The 27,435-nt window shown below is 42.2% G+C and overlaps 1 protein-coding gene across 1 annotated transcript in view; it reads left to right on the forward strand.

Moving 5' to 3' along the window:
* Positions 1-4,439: 4,439 nt before the first annotated feature.
* Synpo2 (synaptopodin 2) overlaps positions 4,440-27,435 on the forward strand; it is a 146,475-nt gene continuing 123,479 nt past the window's right edge. Inside the window, exon 1 of the mRNA XM_032897374.1 lies at positions 4,440-4,663. Within this exon, the coding sequence (XP_032753265.1) occupies positions 4,559-4,663 (105 nt within the window). The 5' untranslated portion in view covers positions 4,440-4,558. The remainder of the gene's footprint in view (positions 4,664-27,435) is intronic.

The following is a 27,435-nucleotide window of genomic DNA, read 5'->3' on the forward strand; positions in this document are numbered from 1 at the left end:
GAGTAAACAAATCCCCATCAGATCCCTCTTAGCTCAATTCCCGTGACATCCTTGCCACTTCAGTACGACCTTAGGGGAGAAATTGGAGCTAGCTACAATCAAATTCATGTAAATGTTTATATGTTGGCAATTCCACAAGGCTGTACAAACATGCAGACATAGATTGGGGAGTTATCCTGGAAGTAAGGTCTTAGGGCCTTACCTTTATCAGCTTCCTGTTGAATTCTTCTCTGGCAGAAGGTTTGAACTCGGTGCCTCAGTGGCACCAGGCTCTTAGTCATTTCATAGACCCTGCCTCCCTTGGCTCCTATTGTGTCCCAAAGTCATTCGATCATCACGGCCCACAGCGGCTCTGTCTGATGTCCCTGCATCTTATTCCTACCACCCCAACCACATAACCCTGTCTTATTTCCTCATTGTCTCCCACTTCTCTCAGAATCATTTCACATATTTTTCAGGCTTCCCCCAGTAAGATGTCTTCCTACAGGAGAGGGAATCTTGTCTGTGTGGCTCACTGATCCATCCTCTAAAGCTCAACTGAGAGTTCATCCTTTGAATAATCTTTTGAACAAGCAGACAAACTAGAAATATAGATATCTTTTAACTACCTCAGTAATTCTACTTTACCATTTAAATCTCCAACTCTGTCCTCCATCCTACTGGGTGGGTGGGGAGATGATGCAGATGTTCCCCAGATGTTATGGAGTGAATGCTTGTACCTCCTTAAAAGTCACAGGCTGTGATGGTACTTGGTGGTACCATCTTGGAAAGATAATTAGGTCTTGAGGATGGAGTCCCCATGACTGAGCTTAATGCCATTGTAGAAGACAGACCCAACAGAGATGAAGGTCGGTTCCTGTGTAAAAATGTATGGAGGAGGTAGCCATCTACAAACGACCAGGAGAGACTCATCATGCACTGAATCTGCTGGCACTGTGACCTTGGACTTCCAAAGCTCCAGAACTTTGAGAAATCTGTGTTTAAACCACCCAATCCATGTTAACCTTCTGTAGCATTCCAAACAGACTGAGATGCCAGGATTCGCAAAGCTCCTGGGGTTCTACAGAGTACTAGGATCCCTATCACTTGCTCTCACTGAAGTCACTGAGATAGCCATGGTATTGGTTAATAGACATTAATTCAGACTCAGTGTCCACAGCATTGGTGTGGCAGGGGGTGGAGCCCAGGAGCCTTCCTAAGACCCAGCAGCTGTTTCTCTCTGGGGCCTGCCTCTTGCCTCCCTGTCACCAGCACAGTGGACACTGCTTCCTGAGAGTCCCACAGGGCCAGTCCTTTATTATTTATCTCAGTGACATTCTCTTCTCTTTCCTCCCTGTCTGGAATATTCGACAGACTTTTCTCCTGGAGTTCTAGTCTTTCCCAAACTAAGAACAGTGACTACCATCCTCTGCTCCCTCTCAGCTAATGGACCCAAGGTAGGGAAATGGCAGGAGTCTGACTACCTGCTTAGAATAGCAAGAAAGGGGAAGCATGAAGAACAAACACAAATATCACAGTCTGGTACTTATCCTGCAAGGGGCATTTTATATATTCTCATGTATTGCAAAGAAATGATCTTTTAGCTTAGTTATCCCTTTGGATCACTCTTTTTAAAAGGTGTCTGTGTCATGGACAGACCCATGGTTCATATGTAGCAGAGGACGGCTTTGTTAGGCATCAGTGGGAGGAGAAGCCCTTGATCCTGCCAAGGCTGGAACCCCCAGTGTAGGGGAATGTCAGGGTGGGGAGGAGGGAAGGGAGGTGGTTGGGGAGGGCAACACCCTTATAGAAGAAGGGGAGGGAGATAGGATAGGAGGCTTGTGAATGGGAAACTGGGGAAGGGAATAACACTTGAAATGTAAATAAAAATATCCAATAAAAATATTGCACATCAAAATTTCAATCTCAAAAAAAAGGTGTGTAGAGTGTGTGTGTGTACAGTGCGTATGCACACAGTGTGTTTGTATGTGTGTGTGCACCAGTTTGTGTGTGTGCACAGTGTGTATGTACATAGTATGCATAGTAAGTGAAGGTACCTGTGGAGACAGAGTGGAAATAGAGTCCCAGCAGTTGTGAGCCTCCTGATTAGGTGCTGGGAATTTGGGTCCACTGACAGAGAAGCCAGTGATTCCAACTTAGGCGCCATCTTCCCTGCCTCGGTATGCATCACTCTTATGATTGAATTATGGTTCCCCAAATTTTTATGTAGAAATCCTGTCCCGCATACTTCAGAATGTGGTTATATTTGGAGGTGGATCTTTAAAATGGCAATTAATTGATATGAGATAATTACAGTGGGCCCTATTCAAAATGACTGATTACAGACAACATGCTTTGGTTTGAATGTAAAATGTCCCCCATCAGATCCTGTGACTGAACACTTGGCCAGTGGTTCTGGAGGAAGAGGATTGATGGGAGCAGGCCTTGGGGTTTCCTAACCTGACCTCACTTCCTATCTGCTCCTTTAGTGGGAACACAATAAGACCACTGCCTCATAATCCCATTGCCCTGCCTTCTCCACTGTGGGGGTTGTATCCCTTCTTTAGCTGTGATACAGAGTGATTCCGTTCATCCTTTAATAGGCTATTATCAAGTATTTGGTCATATCATTAAGAAAAGTTCTAACCGATACTGTGAAAACACCGTGGCGAGCCAGCTACAAGCCAAGGCAAACACTACGAACCTCCCATCTCGACAGGGACTCTGATCAGGAACCCTTCCTCTTTTGCCTTTCTGTGACAAAGTATTTGCCAGAAGCAACTCAAAGGAGGAAGGGCTTATTCTGGTTGCAGGTTTAGGGATACGGTCTATCATGGCAGCAGGATTGTACGGCCTCGGACCCTCACAACTTGCAGCAGATGTGAAGCAGAAAGCTTTGGCCAGAGCCAGAAGCAGACATGGCCCTTCAAGGCCCACCCTTGGGGACCCACCTGTGCTAGGTTACACCACAGTCACAATGATTCCACAGTCTCCAAAAGTGCTGCCGCCAGTTGGGTACCAAGTGTCCAAAGAGAATACATTCAAGCCATGATACCTCTAGCACCGCGAGATGCTTTTGTTGAGTAAGTCCATCGGTCCGTGTTCTTTGCCTGGTGTTAGCAGCCCCAGCAGTGAGATATGCGCTCCCAGTGCTCCAAGACTGAGAAAGGTAGCGGCTATGAATTCTGTGCACGAACAGTTGTTGCTGGTGGACATGGCCCCTGTTCCGTGATCCTCCTGAGAGAATACAGACAGCCAGGAGCAGCAGTTCCTCCACATACCACTTTTGGCCTCAGAACAGAAAGACTATACTCTTAAACAGCAGAAAATGCCTCCGGGAGGGCTGAGGGCATCCTCTCTCACTGCTGGTTCTGCCGCCCCACCCCTCCCCCTGGAACTCCAGAGCTCAGTCTGCACCTGCTCAGATGGCATTTCGATAATGTGCTTTGCAAGGCACAAACATTCCAGGCCCACCAGGTCTTAGTGGGTCAGTAGGTAATGAGGAATCCTCTGACAGAAATATTGTAGCACGTGTCACGGTGACCACACAAATGTTTAGGCATCCTGTCGATCTTTGTATGCATTTTGGAGTGGAGCTTGGGCAGCTGATGGCAGCTGGGAAAGGGAGAGCCAGTTCTTGTCAGAGGCTGTGGCACTAAGGCTACCCGTGCTCCCCTAATGGTCCTTGACCCACAAACATTGGCTGCACCAAAAGGACTCGGTCAGTTTCACAATGAGCACATGAAACTGGGAGAGAATTGTAGCGGTAGGAACAGGGGAAGGATGGGGAGGGAAGGGCTACGACATGGATTTGATCTCAGCATACTGACGTTCTCAGATGACACCAGCAAATTCTAAAACATCTTAATCCTTGCGACAGGAAAAGTTATTAGAAGGCCCTCCTTTTCCTCCCATCTTCCCCATCTAAAAAACATACGTTCGTTCAGAAAAGTACGATCTCAGAAAGCGTTTTCAAAATGCTTGTGTTTTATTTCCCCCTTTAATGGATTGATTTCTTCAGGCATCAGGAACAACAGTAACGAAAGTTGCTTTGTCTCTTCTTTTTCATTCATCAATGTGGTAAACATAGATGTATTTCTTTGAGACAGTCTCTCAACTCTCTAGTAACTGGGTTCTGAGAGTTTATGTTTTAGCATAACATTTAACATTTACTTCTGGAGGTTAAAACTCCCACAAACTGGCTCCTATTTATAGAATAATTAAATCTCCGTTCTATTTAAGTGCTGGCACTGAATCTGCTACAGCAAGAGCGATGTTGTTCTCCCCGCTCTACATTGGCCCCATTCTGTCCCAAACCGGGATTTTTCTTTTCGCGTGAGGCTCTATCCTTTTTGCTGTAAGTGGGCTGAGCAAAGGGTGTGACGCAAGAGAGGGCGGTACAGGTGCTGGGAGGGCGGTGGGGAGGCTCGGCCTCCGAGCACTTTCCCCGCAGCCGGCAGCGGGGCAGCCTTGCGTCCTGCACCCTCCGCACCAGCTAAGCTTAAGACGCATCCTCTCCTGCACCGCTGCTTCGCCTGGCTTTCTCAAGCTCTTGATGCTGCCCAGCTGAAAGGAGAAGATGGGCACCGGAGATTTCATCTGCATTTCCATGACTGGAGGGGCGCCCTGGGGGTTCAGACTGCAAGGAGGCAAGGAGGAGAAGCAGCCCTTGCAAGTGGCAAAGGTAGGAGGACCGAGAGAGGCGTCCAGGGCTGTAAAGCAGGGAGGGGGGTGAAAACAACCTGTTGATGGTCTTTCCCGTCATTTGCTTGCTTTCTGCGCTGTCGAAGAACTTATGTAGAATGTGGCTTTTTTTTTTTTTTTTAAGATTTTCGTGCGAAAATGTACACCGTACGCCATGTAATTAGCTATCAATCAACAGAGGGAATGCTAATCCTATCTGGTGAAATTCGGGCTGGTTAATTGCATCTGACAAGCCAGCAACCTTAAACTGCTTTCACGCATTCTCTGCTTCATGTTTTGCTGGACTCCCAACAGAGAAGACAGGCCTGAGTTCTTCGTAGCCACTGGGCACGGACATTTGGTGGGCTCTAACAAACAGTTGGTAGTGACGTTTACTGTGCAACAGGAGTAAAAAGGCCAGTTTGGGGCGATAATCTTTAAGGTATCAAGAACTGTCATGAGATCTGTTTAAGTGACTAGTCTTTTAAGCATTTAAAGAAAGGCAAAATCCCAAGTACTGTATATTCCAACGACTATACTCACATGGCTAAGAGCTCAAGATAGAGTCATAGATAGTTTATTATTTTTTAAATTTTATTTTATTAAAATATAATTATGCTATTTCCCTCCACTCTCCGTCCTCCAACTCTTTCTTTGTATCCTTCTACCTCAATTTCTGGCTTCCTCTTTGATGTTTAAATATGTATGTATGTATGTATGTATGTATATATGTATGCATGTATGTGTATATATGCATAAACTATATTAAGTACAGCCTGCTGAATCTCCTCAGGGTATTCACAGATACTTTACATAGGCACTAATTAGAACTATCTTTCTGTGCAACTAATGGCTATTTAAAACATTCTTTAGCTTTGTCACATTAGATCGATTTTCAATTTAGCGTAATACCCATAATCTCACCGAGAGCTCTAGTTTCTAATTGGCATTCAGCTAAAATGAAGTTAGAAAGCAAGGAGGTGAAAAACTTTTAATCAGATGTTAACATCGAACTGCTGAATCCTGTACCAGTGTCTGGAGGCATAAAAGGTTACTTTCTTGTTGCGTACTTATAGCTGAAATGAATCTGGACCTCTGTGAAGCATGTGGGTCACTGCCTTTGGAACTATCGTCTTCTTTATCTTCTATAAATGTTCTCTGTGAAGACAGACATTTCTTTGAAATGTTCTGCTCCCAAGCATCTATCGGGAAAATTCTTTCTTTGGTGGTTGAATCCTGCCACCTAGTGAGAAGTGCGGAAACGAAGTTGTGAGCACAGAACTGGAAGATGAAAGCCATTTATATCTAGAAAGTTCCTCAGAGGTCCCAGTTCTTTTAGTTCTTTTGAATGAGGAAAAAGCCCAGGGACACCGAGTCCTCACCCCGAGGCTCCAGTTTGGGACGGCAGAGAGATGAAAGGGTTGGAAGGGAGCTCTGCTGGAACCAACAGCAGATAAAACGCGAACGCGGGATTCAGCACATTGCACGGCTCAGGAGACTAAGGCGGATTTGCTCAGCCGCAGTTGGTTGCTGGCTCTGCTAGTTGAGATTTGGGTTCTGCCTGCGGCTCTGATCTAACTTGCAGTTTGGCCTGAGGCCCATCGGTCGCCGGCTCTGCCTCAGTTGCCATGGAAGGGGAGATGTTGCCTGGGATAGGGAAAGAGAAACTCAAGGAAGAAATTGGACCTATACACTTCTTGAGTTCTATGTTGCTCACTCACTGGTCCTACCAGTGTGTATTTCCGAGTCCCTCGCCTGCTAACTGGAGTGTGGGACCAGTGGTCACTGAAAGCTGTTGTTCTGCGAAGGCTTTGCTGTGGCCAAGCCTGGAAGGCACAGTGGATGGTGGGTTTCTTCCGAGTTCTCTAAGGCACTGACTAGTTTGTGGTTACTCCGGAAAGCAAGTAGAGGGAAGGTCATCTTCTATTAATCTTCCAATTACCAGGCTGCATGTGGATCAAGAACACTGAGTCTACATTCCTTAGAAATCATCTTTCCTAAAATATCCAGGCAATATGTTGATGGCTTTAAAGGATTGTTCTGAGAGCACCTAGGTCTTCACTTTCATGATCTGATTTGTCAGAGGCTGGGGATGTAGGTCAATGATGGAGCACGTAGGAGGTTCTGAGTTCCTTCCCCAGCACTCCTCCACACCAGGTTGTATAACTTCCTAAGTTTATTTAGAGTCGATTTTAAAATGCTACCATGAAAGCTTTGAATGTTTGCTTAATTTGTGGTTTTGTGGGCACTCCACATCCTACCGTCTGCTTTTTCCTTGTATGTTAATGGGCTGTAAAATGAGTTAAGTGAGGTGTAAGGCTCAGATAACAGTGATGGTGCCTTTTTCCAGTTCAAGTTTATCATTGGCTCAAATTTATTATATTTGATTTTTTATATTGTCGTACGTATTTTAGAAAGCTAGAAAGCTTAAGTCACGGAGTCAACTCAGTGAGCAAACCTCCGGGGAAAAGCTCTTCCCAGAGCTCAAGGTGAAGTGAATGTCAGTTGCTTATGGCTGGTCTTTCTCATTATGGCTGAGTGACCGCCAAGTAGGGGGAGTAAGTAAAGAAGCTGAAAGGCTAAGTGCAGGGAGATAGCTGACAAGTTAAATAAAGAATATGCCAAGAAAACCCTTGGGAAGAAGAAGCTGGGGTATCCAGTCAGTCACCCGCATTGATTTAGTAAGTTCTAGGTCAGCCTAGGCTACATTAAATCCTCTCCCAACAAAATCCACACAGGCTATTAATTTTAGAGTTAAAAAGTATGAGCGTTTCCATAAAATGGAAAATTTAATTACAGCAAGTACTTGTATCATACCCTATAGTTTATAATAAAATATTTAAACATCTAGGTTTTCTATAATCCTATGTAGATATGCTAACAGACTGCAATAGCATTATAAAATTTAGTCCAGAATCATTCCAAGATCAGAAATTTAATTGCTTTTTAATCCCTAGGGAATATCTTTCTATTAGGGAATATCTTTCTATTAACTTTCAATTTAGTTACTTATGAGAGATGCACAAGTATTTTTAACATTTGCCTGGTACGCTGAACAGCATAGAAACCCTAAAAAAAGAAGAATCTTAGGGAAAGGTTTCATTGACATTTAAGCTCAACTGAAAAGCTTAAAGTCAAAGTAATCGGTACTATTCTCTACCTCTGGAATGCAAAACAAACCTTTGTAACACTTGCTCAAAGGACAATCAAAGGACAAAGCAGATTCTGAATTCATCCCAGGAGCAAGTAGACCCCGATAGAAAGCCCCGTTTGCAAATCTCCTCATGAAAAAGGATATCTGTGTCTTCACATCCTCACCCTCTCCTCGGGGACATGTGCTTACATGGCCATGTCCCTGGCACTCTCCTGGCAGACCACTCCGGGAAATCTCCCTATAAAGACTTGGAGAAAGTTTTCTTTTACAAACAAGTCTTACAATTAAAAATCAACTTTCATTGTAAAAGTAATGAGCAAATAGATGGGCCAGACTAAACACAAATTAGGGTGATCTACCACCAAAGTTTTGGGGTTTTTTTTTTGTTTTTTTTGTTTTTTTTTTTAAATCTTGTGACCTGTGTCCAGTCTTGAGTTAGTGAGTCTGAGGTTGGCCCCCGGCATCAAGATTGCTTAACATTCCAAGAGGAATTTTAGTGTGTGAGCGCGACACAAAGCCTGCTGGAGAGAGCTGAGGTCAGCCATGCCCCCTGAGACCTGACTAGAGCCCGGTGTGCCCTGTGAGCTCTTCCCCATTCATCCTGTCTCAGAGTGATAAGGGGATGACCAGGGAGAGGCTAAGAGCGGTGTGAGTCTGGTTTGTGAGCAGGTCATGATTACAAATAAAGGATTTTCCCTTCTGATGTCAAGATAAGTGATTGACTGGAGCAAGAAGAGGTGTTGAGAAGCCCCACAGTGATCAAGCTAAACGCTGGGCCTCCCTGAAAGATAGGACTTGTGCATTTTTTCCCATTTGGTTTTGTCAGTGGGCGTGATAGTTAGAATGAGAATGGCCTCCCCTTAGGCTCTTGTGTTTAAATGCCTATTCACCAGGGAGTGGAACTGTTGAGAAGGATGAAGGGGCGTGGCCTTATTGGAAGAAGTGTGTCACTGGGAGTGGACTTTGAGATTTCAAAAGCCCAGGCCAAGCCCAGTCTCTTGCTCTGCCTCCTGCCTGTGGTTCAGGATGTAAAGCTCTCATCTACTCCAACACCATGCCATCCTGCCTGCTGCCATGTTCCCCACCGTGGTTGCAATGGACATTATAAGTAATCTCCCAATTAAATGTTTTCCTTTATAAAAGTTGTTTTGGTCGTGGTCTCTCTACACAGCAATAGATTACTGACTAAGACAGTGGGCTCACTGGCCTGCCCAATGCATTTATAAATGGGGTGTGTGGAAGTGAGTAGAAGTAGGAAGGGAGAGGGTGTAAAACTAGAGAAATACTGAGGTGGGTGGAGAGAAGAGAAAGAGGATGACGAAGGAGAGAAAAAATTTATTAAAATCACCTCAGTAATACCTAATAAATACTCAGAGTACTATCTGGTCATGGATTTTAGAATCTGACAGCACCTAAGGAACTCTTCTTTATCCTCTGCCGAAAAGCAAAAAAAAAAAAAAACATCCTAGGTCTTGTGAATCCAGTCTCAAGTGCTTCGAATGCAGATGTGTGACAGCTCTGTTGTTCCAGAAAACAATCTTAGGGTAGATTAGGGAATACAGGGAGGGATAACTAACATTAAAGACATTTCAAAAAAGTCACATGGAAACTTACTGCAGTGAAGCTTCCTAATATATACATGCATGTGTATATAATAATATAGTACAGTATATATACACATATATAATGTATATATACACAGACATATATATACATATATACATATATAAAATGTATATATACACACACAGATACACAGACACAGACACGACACACACACACACATAGTGTTATTCTATACTGTAGCATGTAGTTTAAAAAAATTCCATGCTAAATCCGGCTAATCACCGGCACCTTCTGTCTAGGTCTGTTCCCAGCCCAGTGCTATGAGACCTGAGACCATGTGTCTCTCCTAGCTAAGGTCCCACAAATGCCAGCTCTGGCTCTCCAGAGCTCCAAGATCTCTCTAGGTCCTTGGAGCTCAGTCCTTGCCCAATCTTCCAATTCCCAAGCCAGGCCTAATTCTGCCCCAGGCTAAATTCTTTCCCTCTAGCCCACCTGAGTCACCACAAGTGGAAAACACCAGACAATCTTAGTTTAGAGTCAACAGATGACACAACCAATGGGCATGGAATCTAATGCCCTAACCCATCAACTGTCCTATGTTGGAAATCTTCTGGTGGTGGAATCCGCCATCAGGTCTAACAGTTCTGGTTCTACATCTTCCTTCCTCTCTCTTCTACCAAAAAAATATACGCTACACTATACTGAATATACACTATACATTTTTCCCTTTATTTTTCCAAGACAAGGCTTCTCTGTGTAGCCCCAGCTATCCTGGAACTCACTCTGTAGACTAGGCTGGCCTTGAACTCACAGAGATCTGCCTGCCTCTGCCTCCCAAGTGCTGGGAATAAAGGCACATAGTCACCTTAGGTTTTTAACATGTAGTTATCATGAAACTTACAAAGAACACACTATAATTATAAAAGATTATGTTGATTTTAATTATAAAAGATTATGATACAAAGTTTTCATGTAAGGTAAAAAATTTACCTGTTAATTCTGCTTTCTCTGATTTTGAGTTTGTGTTGAATATTACAAATTACATTCCTATGTTATACCTCCATTAAATTTTTGTGGTTATTGGGGCTGGAGAGATGGCTCAGTGGTTAAGAGCACTGACTGCTCTCCCAGAGGTCCTGAGTTCAATTCCCAGCAACAACATGGTGGTTCCCAACCATCAGTAATGGGATCTGATGCCCTCTTCTGGTGTTTCTGAAGACAGCTACAGTGTACTCATATACATGAAATAAATAAATAAATCTTTGAAAAAAGTTTGTGGTTATTGTTTTAATACTTTTACTTTTAAAGATTTGTTTTCATTTTAACTCTGTGTGTGTGTGTGTGTGTGTGTGTGTGTGTGTGTGCACGTGTGTGTGTGTGTGCAAGTGCCCATGAAGGCTGGAGGAAGGCATTGGATCACTTGGAGCTAGAGGTTCAGGTGGCTGTGAACTATCTGACATGGATGCTAGAACAGAACTCTGGTCCTCTGGAAGAACTCTGTCATCTTAACCACTGAGCCATCCCTCCGGTCCCTAAATAGTTTAATCATTTAACCTTTACACTTAAAATAGAAGTGGTCTGTCCATCAGCACCTTCAGTACAGTGTTCAGAGCTCCACTGTGTACTTGCATGGTACTGGGGAAATCTCATCCTTTCAAGTGTTTCTATGTTACTCATTGCACTGCTTTCTCTGTTAACTCAGAAAGCCCTGCAACATTTCTTTCTTTCTTTCTTTTTCCTTTTTAGTTTTATTCTACGGAATACATGGGGTTAAGGTTCTTTGTTATTCTTCCTCCCCCAACATTTAAAATATTTCACACTCCCCTGTTTATATACATAGACTTCTTTTTTCTTTTCTTTCAATTAAAAATAGATTTTCTTTCACCCAATATATTCTAATTATAGTCTCTCTTTCCCCCAACTCTGCCCAGGTTCTCTCTATCCAGAATAGGGCAAAACAGACAAACAAACAAACAAAAACAAATCAAAAGATCCACAGGAAAAGCACAAGAAACACATGTGGATGCTGAGAAACAGACATTTGCACATGCAGAAAACCCATGAAAACAAAATTGGAAGCCATAGTGTATATAATCAAGAGATTTGTAAGGAAAAGAAAACCCCTGAGATGGTTTTTGTCTTGTAATAGATTATGAGGCAAACAAACAAACAAACAAATAAAAAACAACCCTCCCAAGAAACCTCCTCCAAAAATACTGTTGTGATCACTCTGCGTTGGCCAGCTACCTCTGGGCATCGAGCCTGCCCTTAAATACGGTTTGTATGCTTAGTGAGGCTCCAGTGGGATAATTAGTCTTTCTTTCTGCGCAGCTAACATTTGGAGTTAGCTTCCAGGTCAGGGATGGGAGTTTGTGTCTGCTTCCCTCTGAGTCTTGGGACCCCATCTGGTTTATACCTGTGTATGCTGCCTCCGTCTCCGCGATTTCCTATGTGTCATTCCTGTTGTGATTAGAATTAGAATCCCCTCTGGTTCTTACAATCTTCTGCCTCTTCCTCTTCAGAATCTGCTGAGCCATGAGAGAAAGGTTCGATGGAGACATCTCATGTAGGACTGTATGTTTCAAAGTCTGTCGTTCTTTCATTCCAGTTGTGGGTCTCTGTTCCCATCGACTGCAGGGAGAAGCTTCTTTGGTGAAGGCTGAGCGAGACACTTACCTATGGGTAGAAGAGGATGTTGCTAGGGGTCAGTTTATTGGTATGGTCCTTAGCAGACAATAGTACTTAGTTCTCTCCTAGGACTGTGGCCTTTCTAGTCTCAGACTCTCGTGTACCTGGGCAGTGGCAGACATGGGTTCTATTTCACGGAGTGGCCCTTATTTACAATCAGTTAGTGATTGGTTGCTCCTACAAGTTTCGTGCCACTGTTGCAGAACAGGGCATCTTATAGCAGATGTATAGCTGAGTTGGTGTGTACCTTTCTCCTTTGGTAGCATGTGTAATATTTCCCAGCATCATGAGCACTGCGTGGAGGCTCTATGTAGGCACCAGACCACATTCTCCATATTCTGTGAGTTATGTAGGTCTTAAGCAATAGGGCTTTACTGTTGGTTTGTGGATAACAACCGAGAAAGAGCCTTGGCAATAGGCTCCGTTGCTTTTGGTCGGTGTTTTGTTATAGCAACAGAGGGCAAAGCAGTATTAGAAAATTGTACCAGGTTGCTGGGACAGACCTGGTCATGTTGCTTTGGGTTGGGAAAGCCATGTGTTCAGAACTTAATGGGCTGTTATTTGGTTGCTTAGGAGAGGAGAATGCTGAGAGAAACACAGATGCCTCAGGCCGCATCATCTGTCTGTCCCAGCAGTGCATTTAGACATTTGGGAATTTTACCATGCCCATCTGCCTTTGCTCCTTCCTTCCTTCCTTCCTTCCTTCCTTCCTTCCTTCCTTCCTTCTTTCCTTCCTTCCCTCCTTCTTTCCTTCTTTCCTTCCTTCCTCCTTCCCTTTCTTAATTTTTCATTTTTAGACAAGGTCTCACTTTGTACTCTAGGGAGTGTTGGTTTGGTACTGGCTGTGTAAACCAGGTTCACCTTAAAGTTACCACCAGCTACCTTCTCAAAAAAAAAAAAAAAAAAAAAAAAAAAAAACCCAAGTACTTGGATTCTAGGTAAGTGCCACCTTGCCTGGCCTTTAAAAATATTTATACATGATTTATGGGGGGATGGGGAGGGAAGTACAGTAGGATTGGGACGGTTTTAGACAGACTAAGCTGACTTCAGATTTGCTGTATACACAATGTAGATCTTAAAGTCCCATACCTACTGCTGGGATGATAAGCATTCACAACCAGGCCCTATGACACTGTATTTCTTACTCTTTTAAAAATTAAACTTTATGTGTGTTTTGCCTGCATGTAATTAATATCTTTGCACTATTTGTATCCCTGGGGTCTGCAGAGGCCAAGAAGAAGGTATCAGATCTCCTGAAACTAGAGATGGTTGTGAGTTTCCATGTGTGTGCACTGGGGATGTATGTACCAACTGTCACATAGGGTTTGCTATATATTATGTGTGCTTCTGCCTAGAACTTTGCTCACAAGTCTGCCTTAACCCAGATGAATGCTATCCAATTATTTTGATTGTTCCTGTCTCACTCAGTGATCCATTGCTGTGAAGACACATCATGACCAAGGCAACTCATAAAATAAAGCATTTAGTTAGGACTGACTTACAGTTTCACTTTAGTCCGTTATCACCATGGCAGAGAACATGGCGGCACAAAGGCAGCCCTGGTGCTGGTGTAGTAGCTGAGAGTTCTACATCCTGATCTACAGGCAGTGGGAAGAGAAAGCCAATGGGAACGGCTTAAGCATTTGAAACCCAAAGCCCATGCCCCTCTGACACACCTTTTCCAACACATTAAGGCCACACATCTTAATCTTTCTCTTTCTTTCAAGTAGGGTCACTCCCTGATGACTAAGAATTTAAACATAGGAACCTGTGGGGACCATTCTTATTCAAACCACCACAGAGCCTTAGGAAGTAAAAGTTTTGGGCAAATTCCATACCCCCACCCCCACTAGACATATAGTGTATGTGCATATATCGTATAAATTATATATACATGTATAATATATAATATGTAATATATACATAACATAATATATGCTATATAAAATATATTCTATATGATATAATTTACTTCTATAATAAATGTGTATAATATATAGTGGGGTAGGAGTAGATATACTATATATGGTATATATAGTACATGTACATATGTATTACACACATACATCATACATTTATGCTCACATGTGTTGATGTGATAATATTTTATTTTTAATGTAAGTGAAGAAAAATGAATAAAAGAATAAGAGATAAAACCAACAGTATTTAAACTAGTTTTTTTACTTTATAGTGCAAAATGTTTTTTTTTTTAATATTTAAGACTTACTTATTTTATGCGTGTTTTGTCTGCGTGTATCTATATCTATGTATATCATGTGCATGCCTGGTGCCCACAGAAGTCAGAAGAGTGCATCGGATGCCCTGGAGCTTCAGTTACAGTTGTAAGTGACCACATAGGAGCTGGGAACCAAACTCAAGTCCTCGTCAAGAGCAACAAGAGCTCTTCACCACTGAGCCATTTCTCCATTCTTTTGAGCATAAAGTGTTTATTTTTTATTTATTTTTACACTCCAGATTTTATTCCCCTCCCAATCTACTCTCCGACTGTTCCAATTCCCATACCTCTTTCCACCCCCAACTCCCCACCCCCCTCTTCACAAGAATGTCCCCATCCCACCAGACCTCTAAACTCCCTGTGGCCTCCAGTCTCTTGAGGGTTACATTTATCTTCCCTGACTGAACCCAGACCTGGGAGTCCTCTGCTGTATACATGTTTGGGGCCTCATCTCAGCCGGTGTATGCTGCCTGGTTGGTGATTCAGTATCTGAGATATCTTGGAGTCCAGGTTAATGGAGACGGCTGGTCCTTCTACAGGGTTGCCCTCCTCCTCAGCTTCCTCCAGCTTTTCCCTAATTCAACAGAGGGGTCAGTAGCTTCCGTTCATTGGTTGGGTGCACACATCTGCATCTGACTCTTTCAGCTGCTTGTTGGGCCTTTTGGAAGGCAGTCATGGTAGCTCTATAGCCTCAGTAATGGTGTCAGGTCTTGGGGCCTCCCCTTGAGCTATATCCTACTTTGGGTCTGTCACTGGACCTTCTTTTCCTCAGGCTATTATCCAGTTTGCAATCCCACCAGCAATGAAGGAACGTTTCTTTTTTTCCACATCATCACTAACATGTGTTGTCACCTGAGGTTTTGATCTTAGCCATTCTGACTGGTAAAGTAGAATCTCAGGGTTGTTTTGATTTGCATTTCCCTGATCACTAAGAACTTTGAACATTTCTTTAGGTGCTTCTCAGCCATTCAAGATTTCTCTGTTGTGAATTTAGTGTTTAGTTCTATACCCGATTTTTTGATTGGGTTGTTTGGTTTTTTGGTGGTAAGCTTCTTAAGTTCTTTATATATTTTGGATACTAACCCTCTATGGATGTGGGGTTAGTGAAGATTTTTTTTTTCCCAATCTGTAGGATGCCGATTTGTCTTATTGACTTCGTCCTTTGCCTTACAGAAGCTTTCCAATTTCATGAGGTCCCATTTATCAATTCTTGATCTTAGAGCCTGAGCCATTGGAGTTCTGTTTAGGAAATTCCCTGCTATGCCAATGAGTTCAAGGCTCTTTCCTGCTTTCTCTTCTATTAGATTGAGTGTATCTGGTTTTATGTTGAGATCCTTGATCCACTTGGACTTGAGCTTTGTGCATGGTGACAAATATGGGTCTATTTTCATTTTTCTGCATAAAGATTGCCAGTTAGACCAGCACCATGTATTGAAGATGTTTTTTTTTTTTCAATTGTATATTTTTGGTTTCTTTGTCAAAGATTAAGTGTGTATAAGTGTATGGTTTTATTTCTTACATTTCCATCCCTGCATTTCTTTCAGACAGGAAGAATTATGGGTGAGAGATAGCAGCTCCAACCCTCACTTGATAAAACTGTCTGTCTCTGTACCAATACCATGCAGTTTTTATCACTCTTGCTCTGCAGTAGAGCTTGAGGTCAGGAATGGTGATTCCCCCAGCCATTCTTTTATTGTTAAGATTTTTTCCCCACTATTCTGGGTTTTTTGCCTTTCCAGATGAGTTCTTCTTGCTACCACTTCCCGTCTAGCACTTTGAGTACTATATTGAATAGACATGGGGAGAGTGGGCATCCTTGTTTTGTCTCTGATTTTAGTGAGATTGTTTCAAGTATCAAATTAAATGGAGAGATACCCTCAGGGTTAGAAGCAGGGTTGGGGGGATGGGATAGCAGGTTTCTGGATGGGAAACCAGGAAAGGGGATAACATTTAAAATGTAAATTTAAAAAATCCAATAAAGTTTTAAAGTAAGAAAAAAAGGAGAGATACTGGAAGCAATCTCAGAAAATGTTTTTACTCTCATTGAAAAATTTATTTTCTGTTAGTGAGGTCTTTTTTCTATTAAAACTAATGATTTATGGAATTTATAATTTTTAAAGTCTTAATATGGCCCAGTGGGCTATGATTTATTTATTTAAAGATCTAGTAAGATTTTTATTTACTTCAGTACTTGAGTTTAAATAGTACCATAGCTGACAAAGATAATCTTAGAGAACCCATAGACACATATTGAGAAAATGAATCCTTATCTGAAAGCCATTTCTGTCCTATCATCAACAGTGCAAAGACTTTTGTTGTAAGTTGATTTCTGTCTTTGCAGATGACTGCCCTTTATTCTCAGAGCTAATTATATGGCTATTATTTTTTAGTGTTAAATAGGCAACGTTTTACATTTGAAAGACAATAGACCGCATATGTAAATTTTTTCTTGTTAGACCTGTAGAAAGGGCATTTTAAAGAAAACATACCAATATATTTTCAATAAAAATATCGATACTGGGAACACTTTCAGCATCTGTTGTAAAAACATTTTCTCTGTTTCATCTATTTCTTTGCTAAAGGCTGCTTCCAAACAGCTCACTGTGAGAGGACACATGGAGTTTATTGTTTGAGATGTGTCAGGTGACTAGAATCATGGCTTAACCTAGAGAAGATAGGTAGAGTTAGAATATTGATTTTCTGTCAAGCAAAACCAGGGCACCCTCAGGTTCTGCACTTCTACTAAGGGTCTGAAGAAAAGGCATCGAGCTTTGGAAGGTTACAAATGCCTGTGTAAGTCTCTGTATCAGCATATGTCATTGTAACATGGTTCAAAGATTTCCAACCCTGGGTGGTGGTGCTTACCAGTCCCAATAGGTCACCGAGACTGGAGGTTCATGAGCTTGAGGCTAGCCTGGGCTAAAAATAAGACTCTGTTTCAAGTAAGCAAACAAATGTAATTTCAGTGTAGTTTAAATGTAAGTTTCTCTTCAATGCATTGCAGATAATATTGTGTTGACATTTCACACTTCTATCCCTAACTAATGTACTGTAGAGTTGCCAGCAGGTAAGGATCTGGCATGAGGCACTTTATAGCTTTGCCCTAGAATCTTTGCTGTTAATTCCTGTTAAAGCGGGTGCTTGCTCTATTGTTGCTCAAACACTTTTTCTGTAAAATGCTGATTTTCCTTAAGGAATTTATTTAAATTTTGGAATTTCCTTCCAGTCCCTTTTCCTGTTCAATTCCTGCAAAGCTCCACTGACATTATTTGTTTGTTTGTTTGTTTGTTTGGAGGCTGAGTATTGCTCTAGCCCTTGCTGACCTGGGATTCACTATATAGCCCAGGCTCTTCTCAAATTTAGTGTAATCTTCTTGCCTCAACTACTCAAGCAGTTGAATACGAGAGCCACTATACCTGGTTTTTATTTCATTATTATAATAAGATCTAAAAGTACCATAGACTGAGATATTCTAGAAGTATGTATGCCTTCATCCAACCACACACCAAATATCTTTTCACACATGAGTATTCCATTGCTATTTACAGCAATTTCCCCAGGGTTTCATCCTTAGCCGTGTTTGCTCAGTGATGTTGGCACATTATATTGCTTTAGCCATTTTAAGTTACATCTACACAGATCTTGCTAAACTTTATCACTAGGTTTAAAACTGTAAAGTTTTCAACTCAGTACTGCCTGACTTCAGCTTTGTTGAAAAAAAAATACCACATCTACGCTTTTATTTTCCAACAGTTCCCTCTGAAGCAAGAGCGTATATACGTCTGGTCCCATGTAGGCTTCTTAGTAGTTTCAACAATCTTGTCACTTGTCCCAACTGGTTAAACAGTCTTGTTTTTCAGTCTCAGAGATGGGCTGGAAACAGCTCTTGTTCTAGCATTACCCTTTGGCAAGATTGTTGAAACTAAGTGGAAATACATTTTCTTTAAATAAAACCCTTTTTTATTTTTAAAAGAAATGTTTTGGCGAGAGTTGTTTTTGTGAATGTTCATTATATTGAATTAGAGAGGTAAATGAAAATTTGCTTAATCAAGTACAGAGCCTGACAAAGGCTCTTCTCCTTCCAAGTTGTCATGAAGCCCCATTTTAGGTGAGGCAATATTGTAGTGAGGGTTCTATTGCTATGAGGAGACACCATGACCACAGCAACTCTTGCAAAGGAAAACATTTCACTGGGGCTGGCTTACATCTGGAGGCGTAGTTCATTATCGCCATGGGGAAGCATGAGGTACTGGACAGGCAGCTGAGTCTTCTACTTTTGGATCCCCAAGCAGATGGAAGAGAGAGACACTGGACTGCCTTGAGAATTTGAAACCCCAAAGGCCACCCCTCTTTGACACACTTCCTCCAACAAGGCCATACCTTCTCCAACTGGCTACCTGTCCTAATCCTTTGAAATAGTCACTATTTAATAGTGCCACTCTCTAAGAGCCTCTGGGGGCCATTTTCATTCAAACCAACCCAGGTTACTTCAGGGATTGTCTGAAATACATGAGTGTGCCCCCACAGACTATCCCAGTACATGGCATGGCCCTCTCAGACCATGTATTAAAGTATAGCTAACTCTTAGCACCCATTTCTTTGCCATCTTGTAAATACAACTATGTGCATGTAAGGGTCCAGCTGCTTTGGTAGCAGAGCTGTAGATGCAATTGCCTGGGACAAAAGCAGGCTGCAATCTTTAAGGAGTGGTGCACACATTTCCGTCAGAAACAGCTGTAAGAAATCCAATCTCCCAGTGATTAAAAAAGGTAAGATAGATGATAATAATAGTAATGAATAAGACAGACTATAATAATAGTGATGATGATGATGATGATGACGATGATGATGATGATGACGACGACGACGACGACAATAAAGGTCTCACCCGGAAACTCTGGCCATGCTATTAGTTTTCCACTTATAAAATATTAGTATGCTGTTCCTAACATGAACAAATTTAGTCTTTAATTTTAACATTTTTTCTTCATCCATTTTACCTTTTTCTAATGCAGCAGCCTACTGAGCAATGTCTAGATCACTCTCGTCAGATGAATAATCACAGCTTCATGTGTGGAAGATTGCTTGACTATACTGTTAACCTTTCTTCTTCCTCTGTAATTGATTCTCCACACAAAAGATGAGGGTCTTGTCGAAGGGTGCTGAGGAGAATTTGACTCATTGACCTAGTTCACTTTGTCCAATGTCAGACCTAGAGCAAAAGAGAATTTTATTCTATTCTCTAGTGTGCCAGTCAATTCCAGGGCTCTTCCTAAATGGTGATAATCCTAGCTGTTGTTTGGAGAACTGATCCACAAAAGGAATAAAAGCATTTCAGTGCTGGCCCCCTCTTTGTCACTCTCAAAACATCTTTCTGATCCTCCGTTTCCTCAGCTGCAGAATAGGGTTTTACAAAATGAGTTTGCTGGGTTTGTAAGTAAAAATGTTGGACTATTGCTCAGTTATACAAGTAAACAAGGCAAAGTCCAAATAACCAGTTCATCATGTGCCTTACATGCAAGGGCCATCTGCCGAGATGCTTGCTTGGCGCATGGAAGTTACGTGGCAAAGGGGTGGGTCATTTTCATCATCGTTATTTTTGAGACAGAACCTCATATAGTTCAGGCTGACCCCAAATTTTCAGGGTAGTCAAGGATGACTTTGGGGCTCTGGTCCCCGGTCTCTACTTTCCAAGTGTTAGGATTGCAGGAGTGTGTCTCCAGGGTCGCCTTAGCATTACTATTTCCCTAGTTAAAGATGGAAGGCATTGCTTTATGAGTAAGTTTTACTGTCATCAATTCAGATACACAGACAAAAATCAAGAGCATAAAACATCCATAGGGAATAGTTTAGGATAGTCACTTCACACGATGCAGCTTTTCCTTCTCTCTGTATATACGTGTGTGTGTGTGTGTGTGTGTGTGTGTGTCTGTGTGTATGTGTGTGTGTGTGTGTGTGTGTCAGAGGCAACCTCAGGTGCTGTTTCTTAGAAGTCATTCACCTCGTTTTTCCAGATGGAGTCTCTCAGTGGAATCTGGTGCTCGCTAATTAGGCTAGTCTTGTGGATTACAACTGTATACCACAGTGCCTGGCTCTTTATGTGGGTGCTGGGATTGAACTCAGGTCCTCTAACTTGAATGACAAGCACTTTAGCAACTGATTTATGCCCCGAGTTTCAGTCTTTCCCTTTGGATAAACACATTTCATGTTTGCAGTATCAATTACTAATTAAAATTATTTTGTTATGCAGTTTTCTATCAATTTAAGACAATAGGTTCTGAAATTATATGTATATTATATATGTCACATATCATATATTCATAAAAATTACATAATATAATGGTACAACAGTATATCATAATATAGTATAATTGCATATTACATATATAATACAATATAATTATATAGTACATAATATATTATACATCATATATGTATATATTATTATATATAGTGTATTTACACATACACACTGTGAGCTTTTAAAAATTTAACTTTATGAAGTCAAGACTTTGAGTCCGAGGTGTATTTGGAAGGCCACTACACTCGTTCCCTTCCTGAGAGGTGGTGTTAATGGCTCCAGAAAGTCGCTTCTTTTTTATGGAATACTAGTGTCTTAGGGTTTTAGTGCTGTGATGAAACACCATGACCACAGCAACTCTTATAAAAAGAAACTACTTCCTTGGGGCTGGCTTACAGATCAGAGGTTTAGTTCAGTATCATCATGGCCGGAAGCATGTAGGCCGACATAGTGCCGGAAGAAAGAGCTGAGCATTCTAAATCTTTGGCCAGCAGGTAGCAGAACTGACTTGAACTCCTGAGACCACAAAGCCTATCCCCACCATCACACACTTCCTCCAACAAGGCCACACTTTCCAATAGCGCCACTCCCTATGGGCCAAGCACTCAAACACATGAGTCTATGGGAACCATTCCTATTCAAAACACAATACGCTATCACTCGTTGGTTGGAAACAGCACATGGAAATCATTATGGAGAGATAAAATCATTTCATGTGCTTAGGAACCCTAAAAGGAAATAAATGCATGGTTCAGTCATCCCTGATAACTGTAGGATAGAGTTCTCTGAAGTCAAATAAAGGCCATGCCCCACCCTTGGCAGAGGCTGCTGAACACTCTTCTTTCTCCCTCCCTTTCTATCTCCTGTCTCAGACGTTAGAAGCTATTACCATATAAGGTTGCTTTTCCTAAGCTATGATAATGTATTACACCCTTAGGCGCTTTTCAAAGAATGGCCATTTATCTTCATCAGTCAAGATCAAACTAAGGTGAGCCCAAAACCTGTGAGAGACAAACACCATTATTATTTTTCATTTCATGAAACCGTCTTTCTCTCCTGGATGGTGCTCAGTGTGACCTTGGTAGATGACACACATAATGGAGCGCCTTTGGTGATACAGGAATTAGGGATCTCAGTGTTGGGTTTTCAGGTCTAATCTGTAGGCTGTCTGTCTACCAGATAAAGAATTGCAAATCTGAGCAGTTTTGCCCCAGGCAGACTGGTGCAGAGCTTGGCAGAGGGGCAATCCAGGAACAAGAGCTCATCCTCCAGCCTGCTCCTTGCTCCTGCTCCCCTCCCCTTGACAAATCAACCCCATAGCTTCATGTTGACGAGGTTACCATGATCCTGTGTACCACAGACATGGGGCTCAGAGCAGATGCACACAGTTATTTAGGCATCCGGTTATGACAGTGCTCTGGAAAGTATCCTCATTATTCCGAATTACTCTGCTCCTCTGTGTCCCTTTAACAATGTGAAGGGATAATTGTTTCTTTGTCTCTACCACCCTTGGTCTCTTCTCACTCTTTACTGATCTCTCTGTTTACTTTTTTTCTCTGACCAAAAAAAAAAAAAAAAAAAAAAAAAACCACATTTATGTTGCCAAAATACAAAGTAAATAGATAGCATTGTATACCTGTCTGTCTGCCTCTCGCCCCTCTCCCTCCCTCTCTCTGTACATGTGTGTGTGAAGAGAGAAAAAGACAGAGAGTGAACGAGTGAGTGAGTGAAAGAGAGAGAGAGATAGAGAGACAGAGAGACAGAGACAGAGGAGAATCTAACCCGTTCTTCAGAAGCTGCTCTTAACTGATTTTCAGGAAAAGGCAGCCTCACAGATCTTTCAGTTGTGGTATGGGATGAGTAAATCTGAGACATTGCAGGCATCGGGTGACTTTGCATAAGTGTATAGAGAATTTTTAAGGTTCATGGGGCCCCTCCCTTGGGTGCCCTGGCCTCTCTCCTGGGTATCCACACAGCCTTCTTCTGCCTCAGTCGCTACCTCCTTCTAGGGCGAGCTTTTTTATTTTCTCCTGAATGTGTTCTTTTGTTTGTTTGCCTTTCCAGAATGACAATTTATCTGTGCACACAATTGGTATATAATCAGACCCTTATTATTCTAACTGGTCTCTGGATCCTCGTGTTTAATTTGGTGAGATATAAAATTGTTTTTAATTTAAAAACAGGGACACCCCTGGAGGGTGCTGGGGGACTTATAAACATCACCCGAGCTTTGTGGATGAGGATTTGAGTTTGCGTTCATGTTTTTTGCTGAGCGTGAGTGTGGGCTGAGATGATGCTACAGGAGTGGAGGCAGTGATCGAGGACAAAGAGAGGAGCGCATAGGGACAGTAGGGACACCCTCACTGATAAGGTGGGACTTCCATTTGGGCTCCAAATATCAGGAGTTTCAGGCCTTGGCACACTTCCCTGAAGTTCCACGCAGAAATGTTGTTAGCAGTTTCCACTAGCGTTTCTAGTTAACAGATGTGCACTTCCGCATGTGTGCTGCCACCCTTTCCTTTAAAAGTAGGAGGCATGTCATCTCATGGTTCTTGGCATCATGGATGACTAACAGGAGCCACATATATGCACAACTAGGAATGCAGGGCAGGTTACACACATGGCTGACGTGTGGAGTAAGTTAACTAATGAATGAATATGACTTTTAATCTTAGGGTAAATGTGGTAGCAGTTCATGTTTATTTGTGTGCATGCATGCGTGTGTGTGTGTGTGTGTGTGTGTGGTGTGGTGTGGTGTATGTGTGCATGCGTAAAGATCTTGCAGAAGTCAAGTCTCTCTTTCCACCAAGTAGTCGCTGGGCCTTGAACTCGGGTAGTCAGGCTTGGGTTGCCATCATGTTGACCCAAGGTAGTGTTACTACTGAGTTTAATTTTACAGTGTGTTATGAGAAAATGATTCAAAGGATAAATAAAGGAGTTACCTATGTGCCTTGCATGTATATGCTCATGTTTATAAAAAGTCCACAGGGTTTAACGAGATGCACACTGGTATGGGTTGAACTGTGTGGGTCTGGTTCGGTTTTGTTCCTAACGACATCACTCAGATGAATGGGCTCTCAACTGCTCTATTTATAAAATGACAAATTTAGATGATTTTATTGTTCATTATGGCTATCGTCTATTTTTAAACCAAGAAGATAAAAGGTGAAAGCAATGTCCATGTATGGGAATGTTTTCCCTAATTTAACAAAGACAAATTTTAGAAAGTTTAATTCTTTAACGTAGTATTATATGGAACCCTATATGCATTTCTTCAAGTCATATAGTTTCTAGGATATATATATATATATATGTATATATATATATATATATATATATATATGTAAGACAGGAACTCTCAAGTTATAGCAATCGAACATTTTCACTAAATTTTCCTTTTCCAATGCTGAAAATGATAGTGAATTACTACTGAACTCGTTCCGTCCCATTGCTTTAACTTTTAATAGATGCTTGAGATTATAAGAGTATTTTTGAAACAAATGATTTCAAAATAGATTATTTCTTTATTAATTTTCTAAATAATGAAATAGTTCTCTGTTATATGTAAATGTAGTCAGTCTTTTTCTTAAAATCATTCTCAATCCATGGCTTTAAGCTCAGTTGTCATTTTCATAAGTCTAAATTCTTTATTTATGTTCTGGGTCAAGTGTTATTTGCGACTAAGAATTTTCTCATCCTTCTGCTGGAAATCGCAAAGAGGCAACGGAGTCATGTTATGTCACATTTATTTCCTTTATTAGAGCTATGAAGCATGTAGAAGAACTTATGGTTACACCTGAGGGACCTGAACTTAATCCTTGGGGACCTACAAGGTACAGGGAGAGAACTGACTCCCATAAGCCATCTTCTGACCTCCACATATGCCCCATGGAGAGCACACAGCCACTCACATAAAAATCAATCAATCATCAATCAATAAATAAATAAATGTAGTTAAGCAGTTTAATTTTAAAAACTTGCTACAGTACAAGTGGCCTGGCTGTTCGAGTCTGTGGGGCACGCTAATGTGCAGGAAAGAGAAGAAGATATTTCATCCTGCTTAACTATATCTTAGCCCTTTAAATTTACATGAAAGGAATTCAGATGGGTGACCTGTGTGTATGCTGTATGTCAGTGAAGGAGAGCCACTGGGAGCCATCGACTTCTTTCTCCCAGATGAGATCCTTTAAATCAAACCTTGTCTCTCCCCAACAAAGGGATTTCTTTTTTATGTTTAAAATAGCTAGACTTGAAAATAGATCTCACTTTTGGATTGCAATAAAACAACATTGTCATTGTAGAAATAATTCTAACTGGACAGAAAAGGGCAAAGATGAAATGGATCTCATACTGGCCAGAGACGCCACAGTGGTAGCCTGCTGGCGGCAGCACGGTTGGTCGCGCAGTGTCCTTTTAGGTTCCATCTCCTGTTAGCAGGACTGCACTTAGGGTCATTTTGTTTGTTTGTTTTCATTTTCTTTGACACAGAGATTCTGACGGTAGCCCAACCGGACCTTGAGCTTGTAATCTCTGACCTCAGCCTTCTAAACTTGGGGGTTCTGGGTGCTCACCCTGGTAAAATGTCTTAACAGTTTCTTTCCAACCCTCCTTTCAAACTGTAAAGGGTGAACCCAGGGCCTCACACATTCAAGGAAACGAGACTTAGAGAGCATTGAAGGGCAGGTAACATTTAGGTGGACAGAATGATCAGAAGAGGGTCTTAGACAGGCCTAGCAGCCTTGCCCAAAGGCCACCTCCTTAGGACCATCTCTGCTGGGGTATTGTGCAAGGCTCACGTGCCACATTCATGAAGCAGAAAGAAGGAACAGCTGTGAGTATAAATTCAGCCAGAAGGTGCCTAATGGAGTAGAGACAGGCAGGAAGGGGGACAGAAGAGGAGGGAGGGGAAGAGGGGAGGGGGGAGGGAGGGGGAGAAGGGAAGGAGAGGAAGGGAGGGGAAGAGGGAAAGGGGGAAAAGGGAGAGGGGGAGGGGAGGAGAGGTAGAGTTGTAACTACCTGGGGAATAGGTGTTGACACGGGTGTAGACATCAACCCTATTGTCATGACCTTAGTTGAGTTGAGAGGTGGAGCCATCCCTGAGGGAGCTAAGGTTTTCAATGCACATCTAAGATTTGATAGGCACTGCTATGTTTGAGGATGTGGGGATGTGGAGTGTCTGTGTGATGTGAATGTCAGTTCTTGCTTAAGAACAGCTTGAGAGGTGTGGGGGCCAGGATCCATGGAGGTTGTAAGAATTGTTTTTTGAGATGCTTAGGTTGTCCACATCCCCAGAGCCAGCATTGTGGAGACTGATTTTTCTGGATGTTTCTTCTCGTACATGGATCATCCGTCTCATCCATAGGTCGTAGCAGATGCAGGGTGGATTGTGGGTCATGCCTGTTGTTAGCCATCCTGGGGTAGGCTGCAGACATGTACGTGGATCTGATTCTGAGCATGGCAGAGGCCACTGCATTGCTGCCTTTAGGGCACTCAGATCCTGCTCTGTCATCTGTGTGACTCTCAGAACACTGGTGGGACCTTCATCTCTGACGCACAGTGGAAGCTGGAGTCCATACACCGAAGCTCTCTGAAACCACTCTCATTACCATTAATGATGTTAGGACACAGAGTCTTACTCTGTGACCCAGTGTGGCCGCACACTTGTGATCCTGCTGCCTCCCACACACTAGGGGTACAGGCCATCATACCCTGCTCTAAAGTAAACCGATGACCAAGGGGACAACGTGGCAATTACACAGAGGCAAGGGCCGATCACTTGCAGTATGTTCTCGACTCCCTCCATTTTTTTTAAAGGCAGTTGGGGTGTGAACATAATTTCTTTTTAACCCCATATTCAGTTTTTCATTTACAGAATTTGTTTTACCGTGACCCACAGATCATTAGTTCCCCTCCAGTGTTAGAAGTGCTCCTGTCCATTTTGAGGTGCTATCACTCACCCAGACATGATGAGAAGCACGTGTTGCTCTTTTCCCACCTCACTGCATCCTGGACATTGCTCAGGTGTGGTGTGGCTCCCCTTGTCTGTCTGCCACACTGGACACTGCAGTCTCGGTTATTCCTTTTGAATCAAATCCTCTGGGGAAGGAGGTGTCAGGAAGAGCTGTGGAGCACACAGGTGAGCTCCCTGAGCTTTGTTCCGGCTCCTGAATTTACATTTTACCTCTGGTAACACGACGATACTCATCTCCATTCACTCTGCCTATCCATTCACTCTGCCCATCCATTCACTCTGCCTATCCATTCACTCTGCCTATCCATTCACTCTGCCTATCATTCAATCTTTCCCTATGTCTTCTTCATATGCATAAAAGCTTTATAGCATCTTCCTATGATAACAAGAAATCTCAGTACTCTCTATATGGTTTGCATGAAACCTCCATGAAATAAAAGCAAAACTGAAGGTCTTTCCATCTTACCATGGTAGAATGAGTTAGTTATTTGGGGGCTTTTGAGTCATTAGTTGTAAGAGCTGAGGTGTACTGTGAAGTAAACATTATTTCGTTTGCAAGTCTCATTTTACTCAAGAATTTTTTCTTCTTCTGGACTAGATCCAGATCTATCACAATGAGCACACTGACTTAATAGAAAAATCACCCCTAAGGTACAGGCATGGACTAACAGGCTAAGCCATCAGACAAGATTAAGTCTGGGTACAACATAAGACTGATTGCCAAATGGCAATAATTGAAATATGTGGGAAGCATAAAAAAGTGGGGATCTGCAAGGCCAAGTGTGGCGATGCACTCTCGCAATTCCCAGCACTTGAGAGGTAGCACTTGAGAGCACTTGAGGACAGGAAGATCAGAG

The sequence above is a fragment of the Rattus rattus genome, chromosome 3 (genome assembly GCF_011064425.1).
Source record: "Rattus rattus isolate New Zealand chromosome 3, Rrattus_CSIRO_v1, whole genome shotgun sequence".
In the NCBI taxonomy this organism is placed as follows: Eukaryota; Metazoa; Chordata; class Mammalia; order Rodentia; family Muridae; genus Rattus; species Rattus rattus.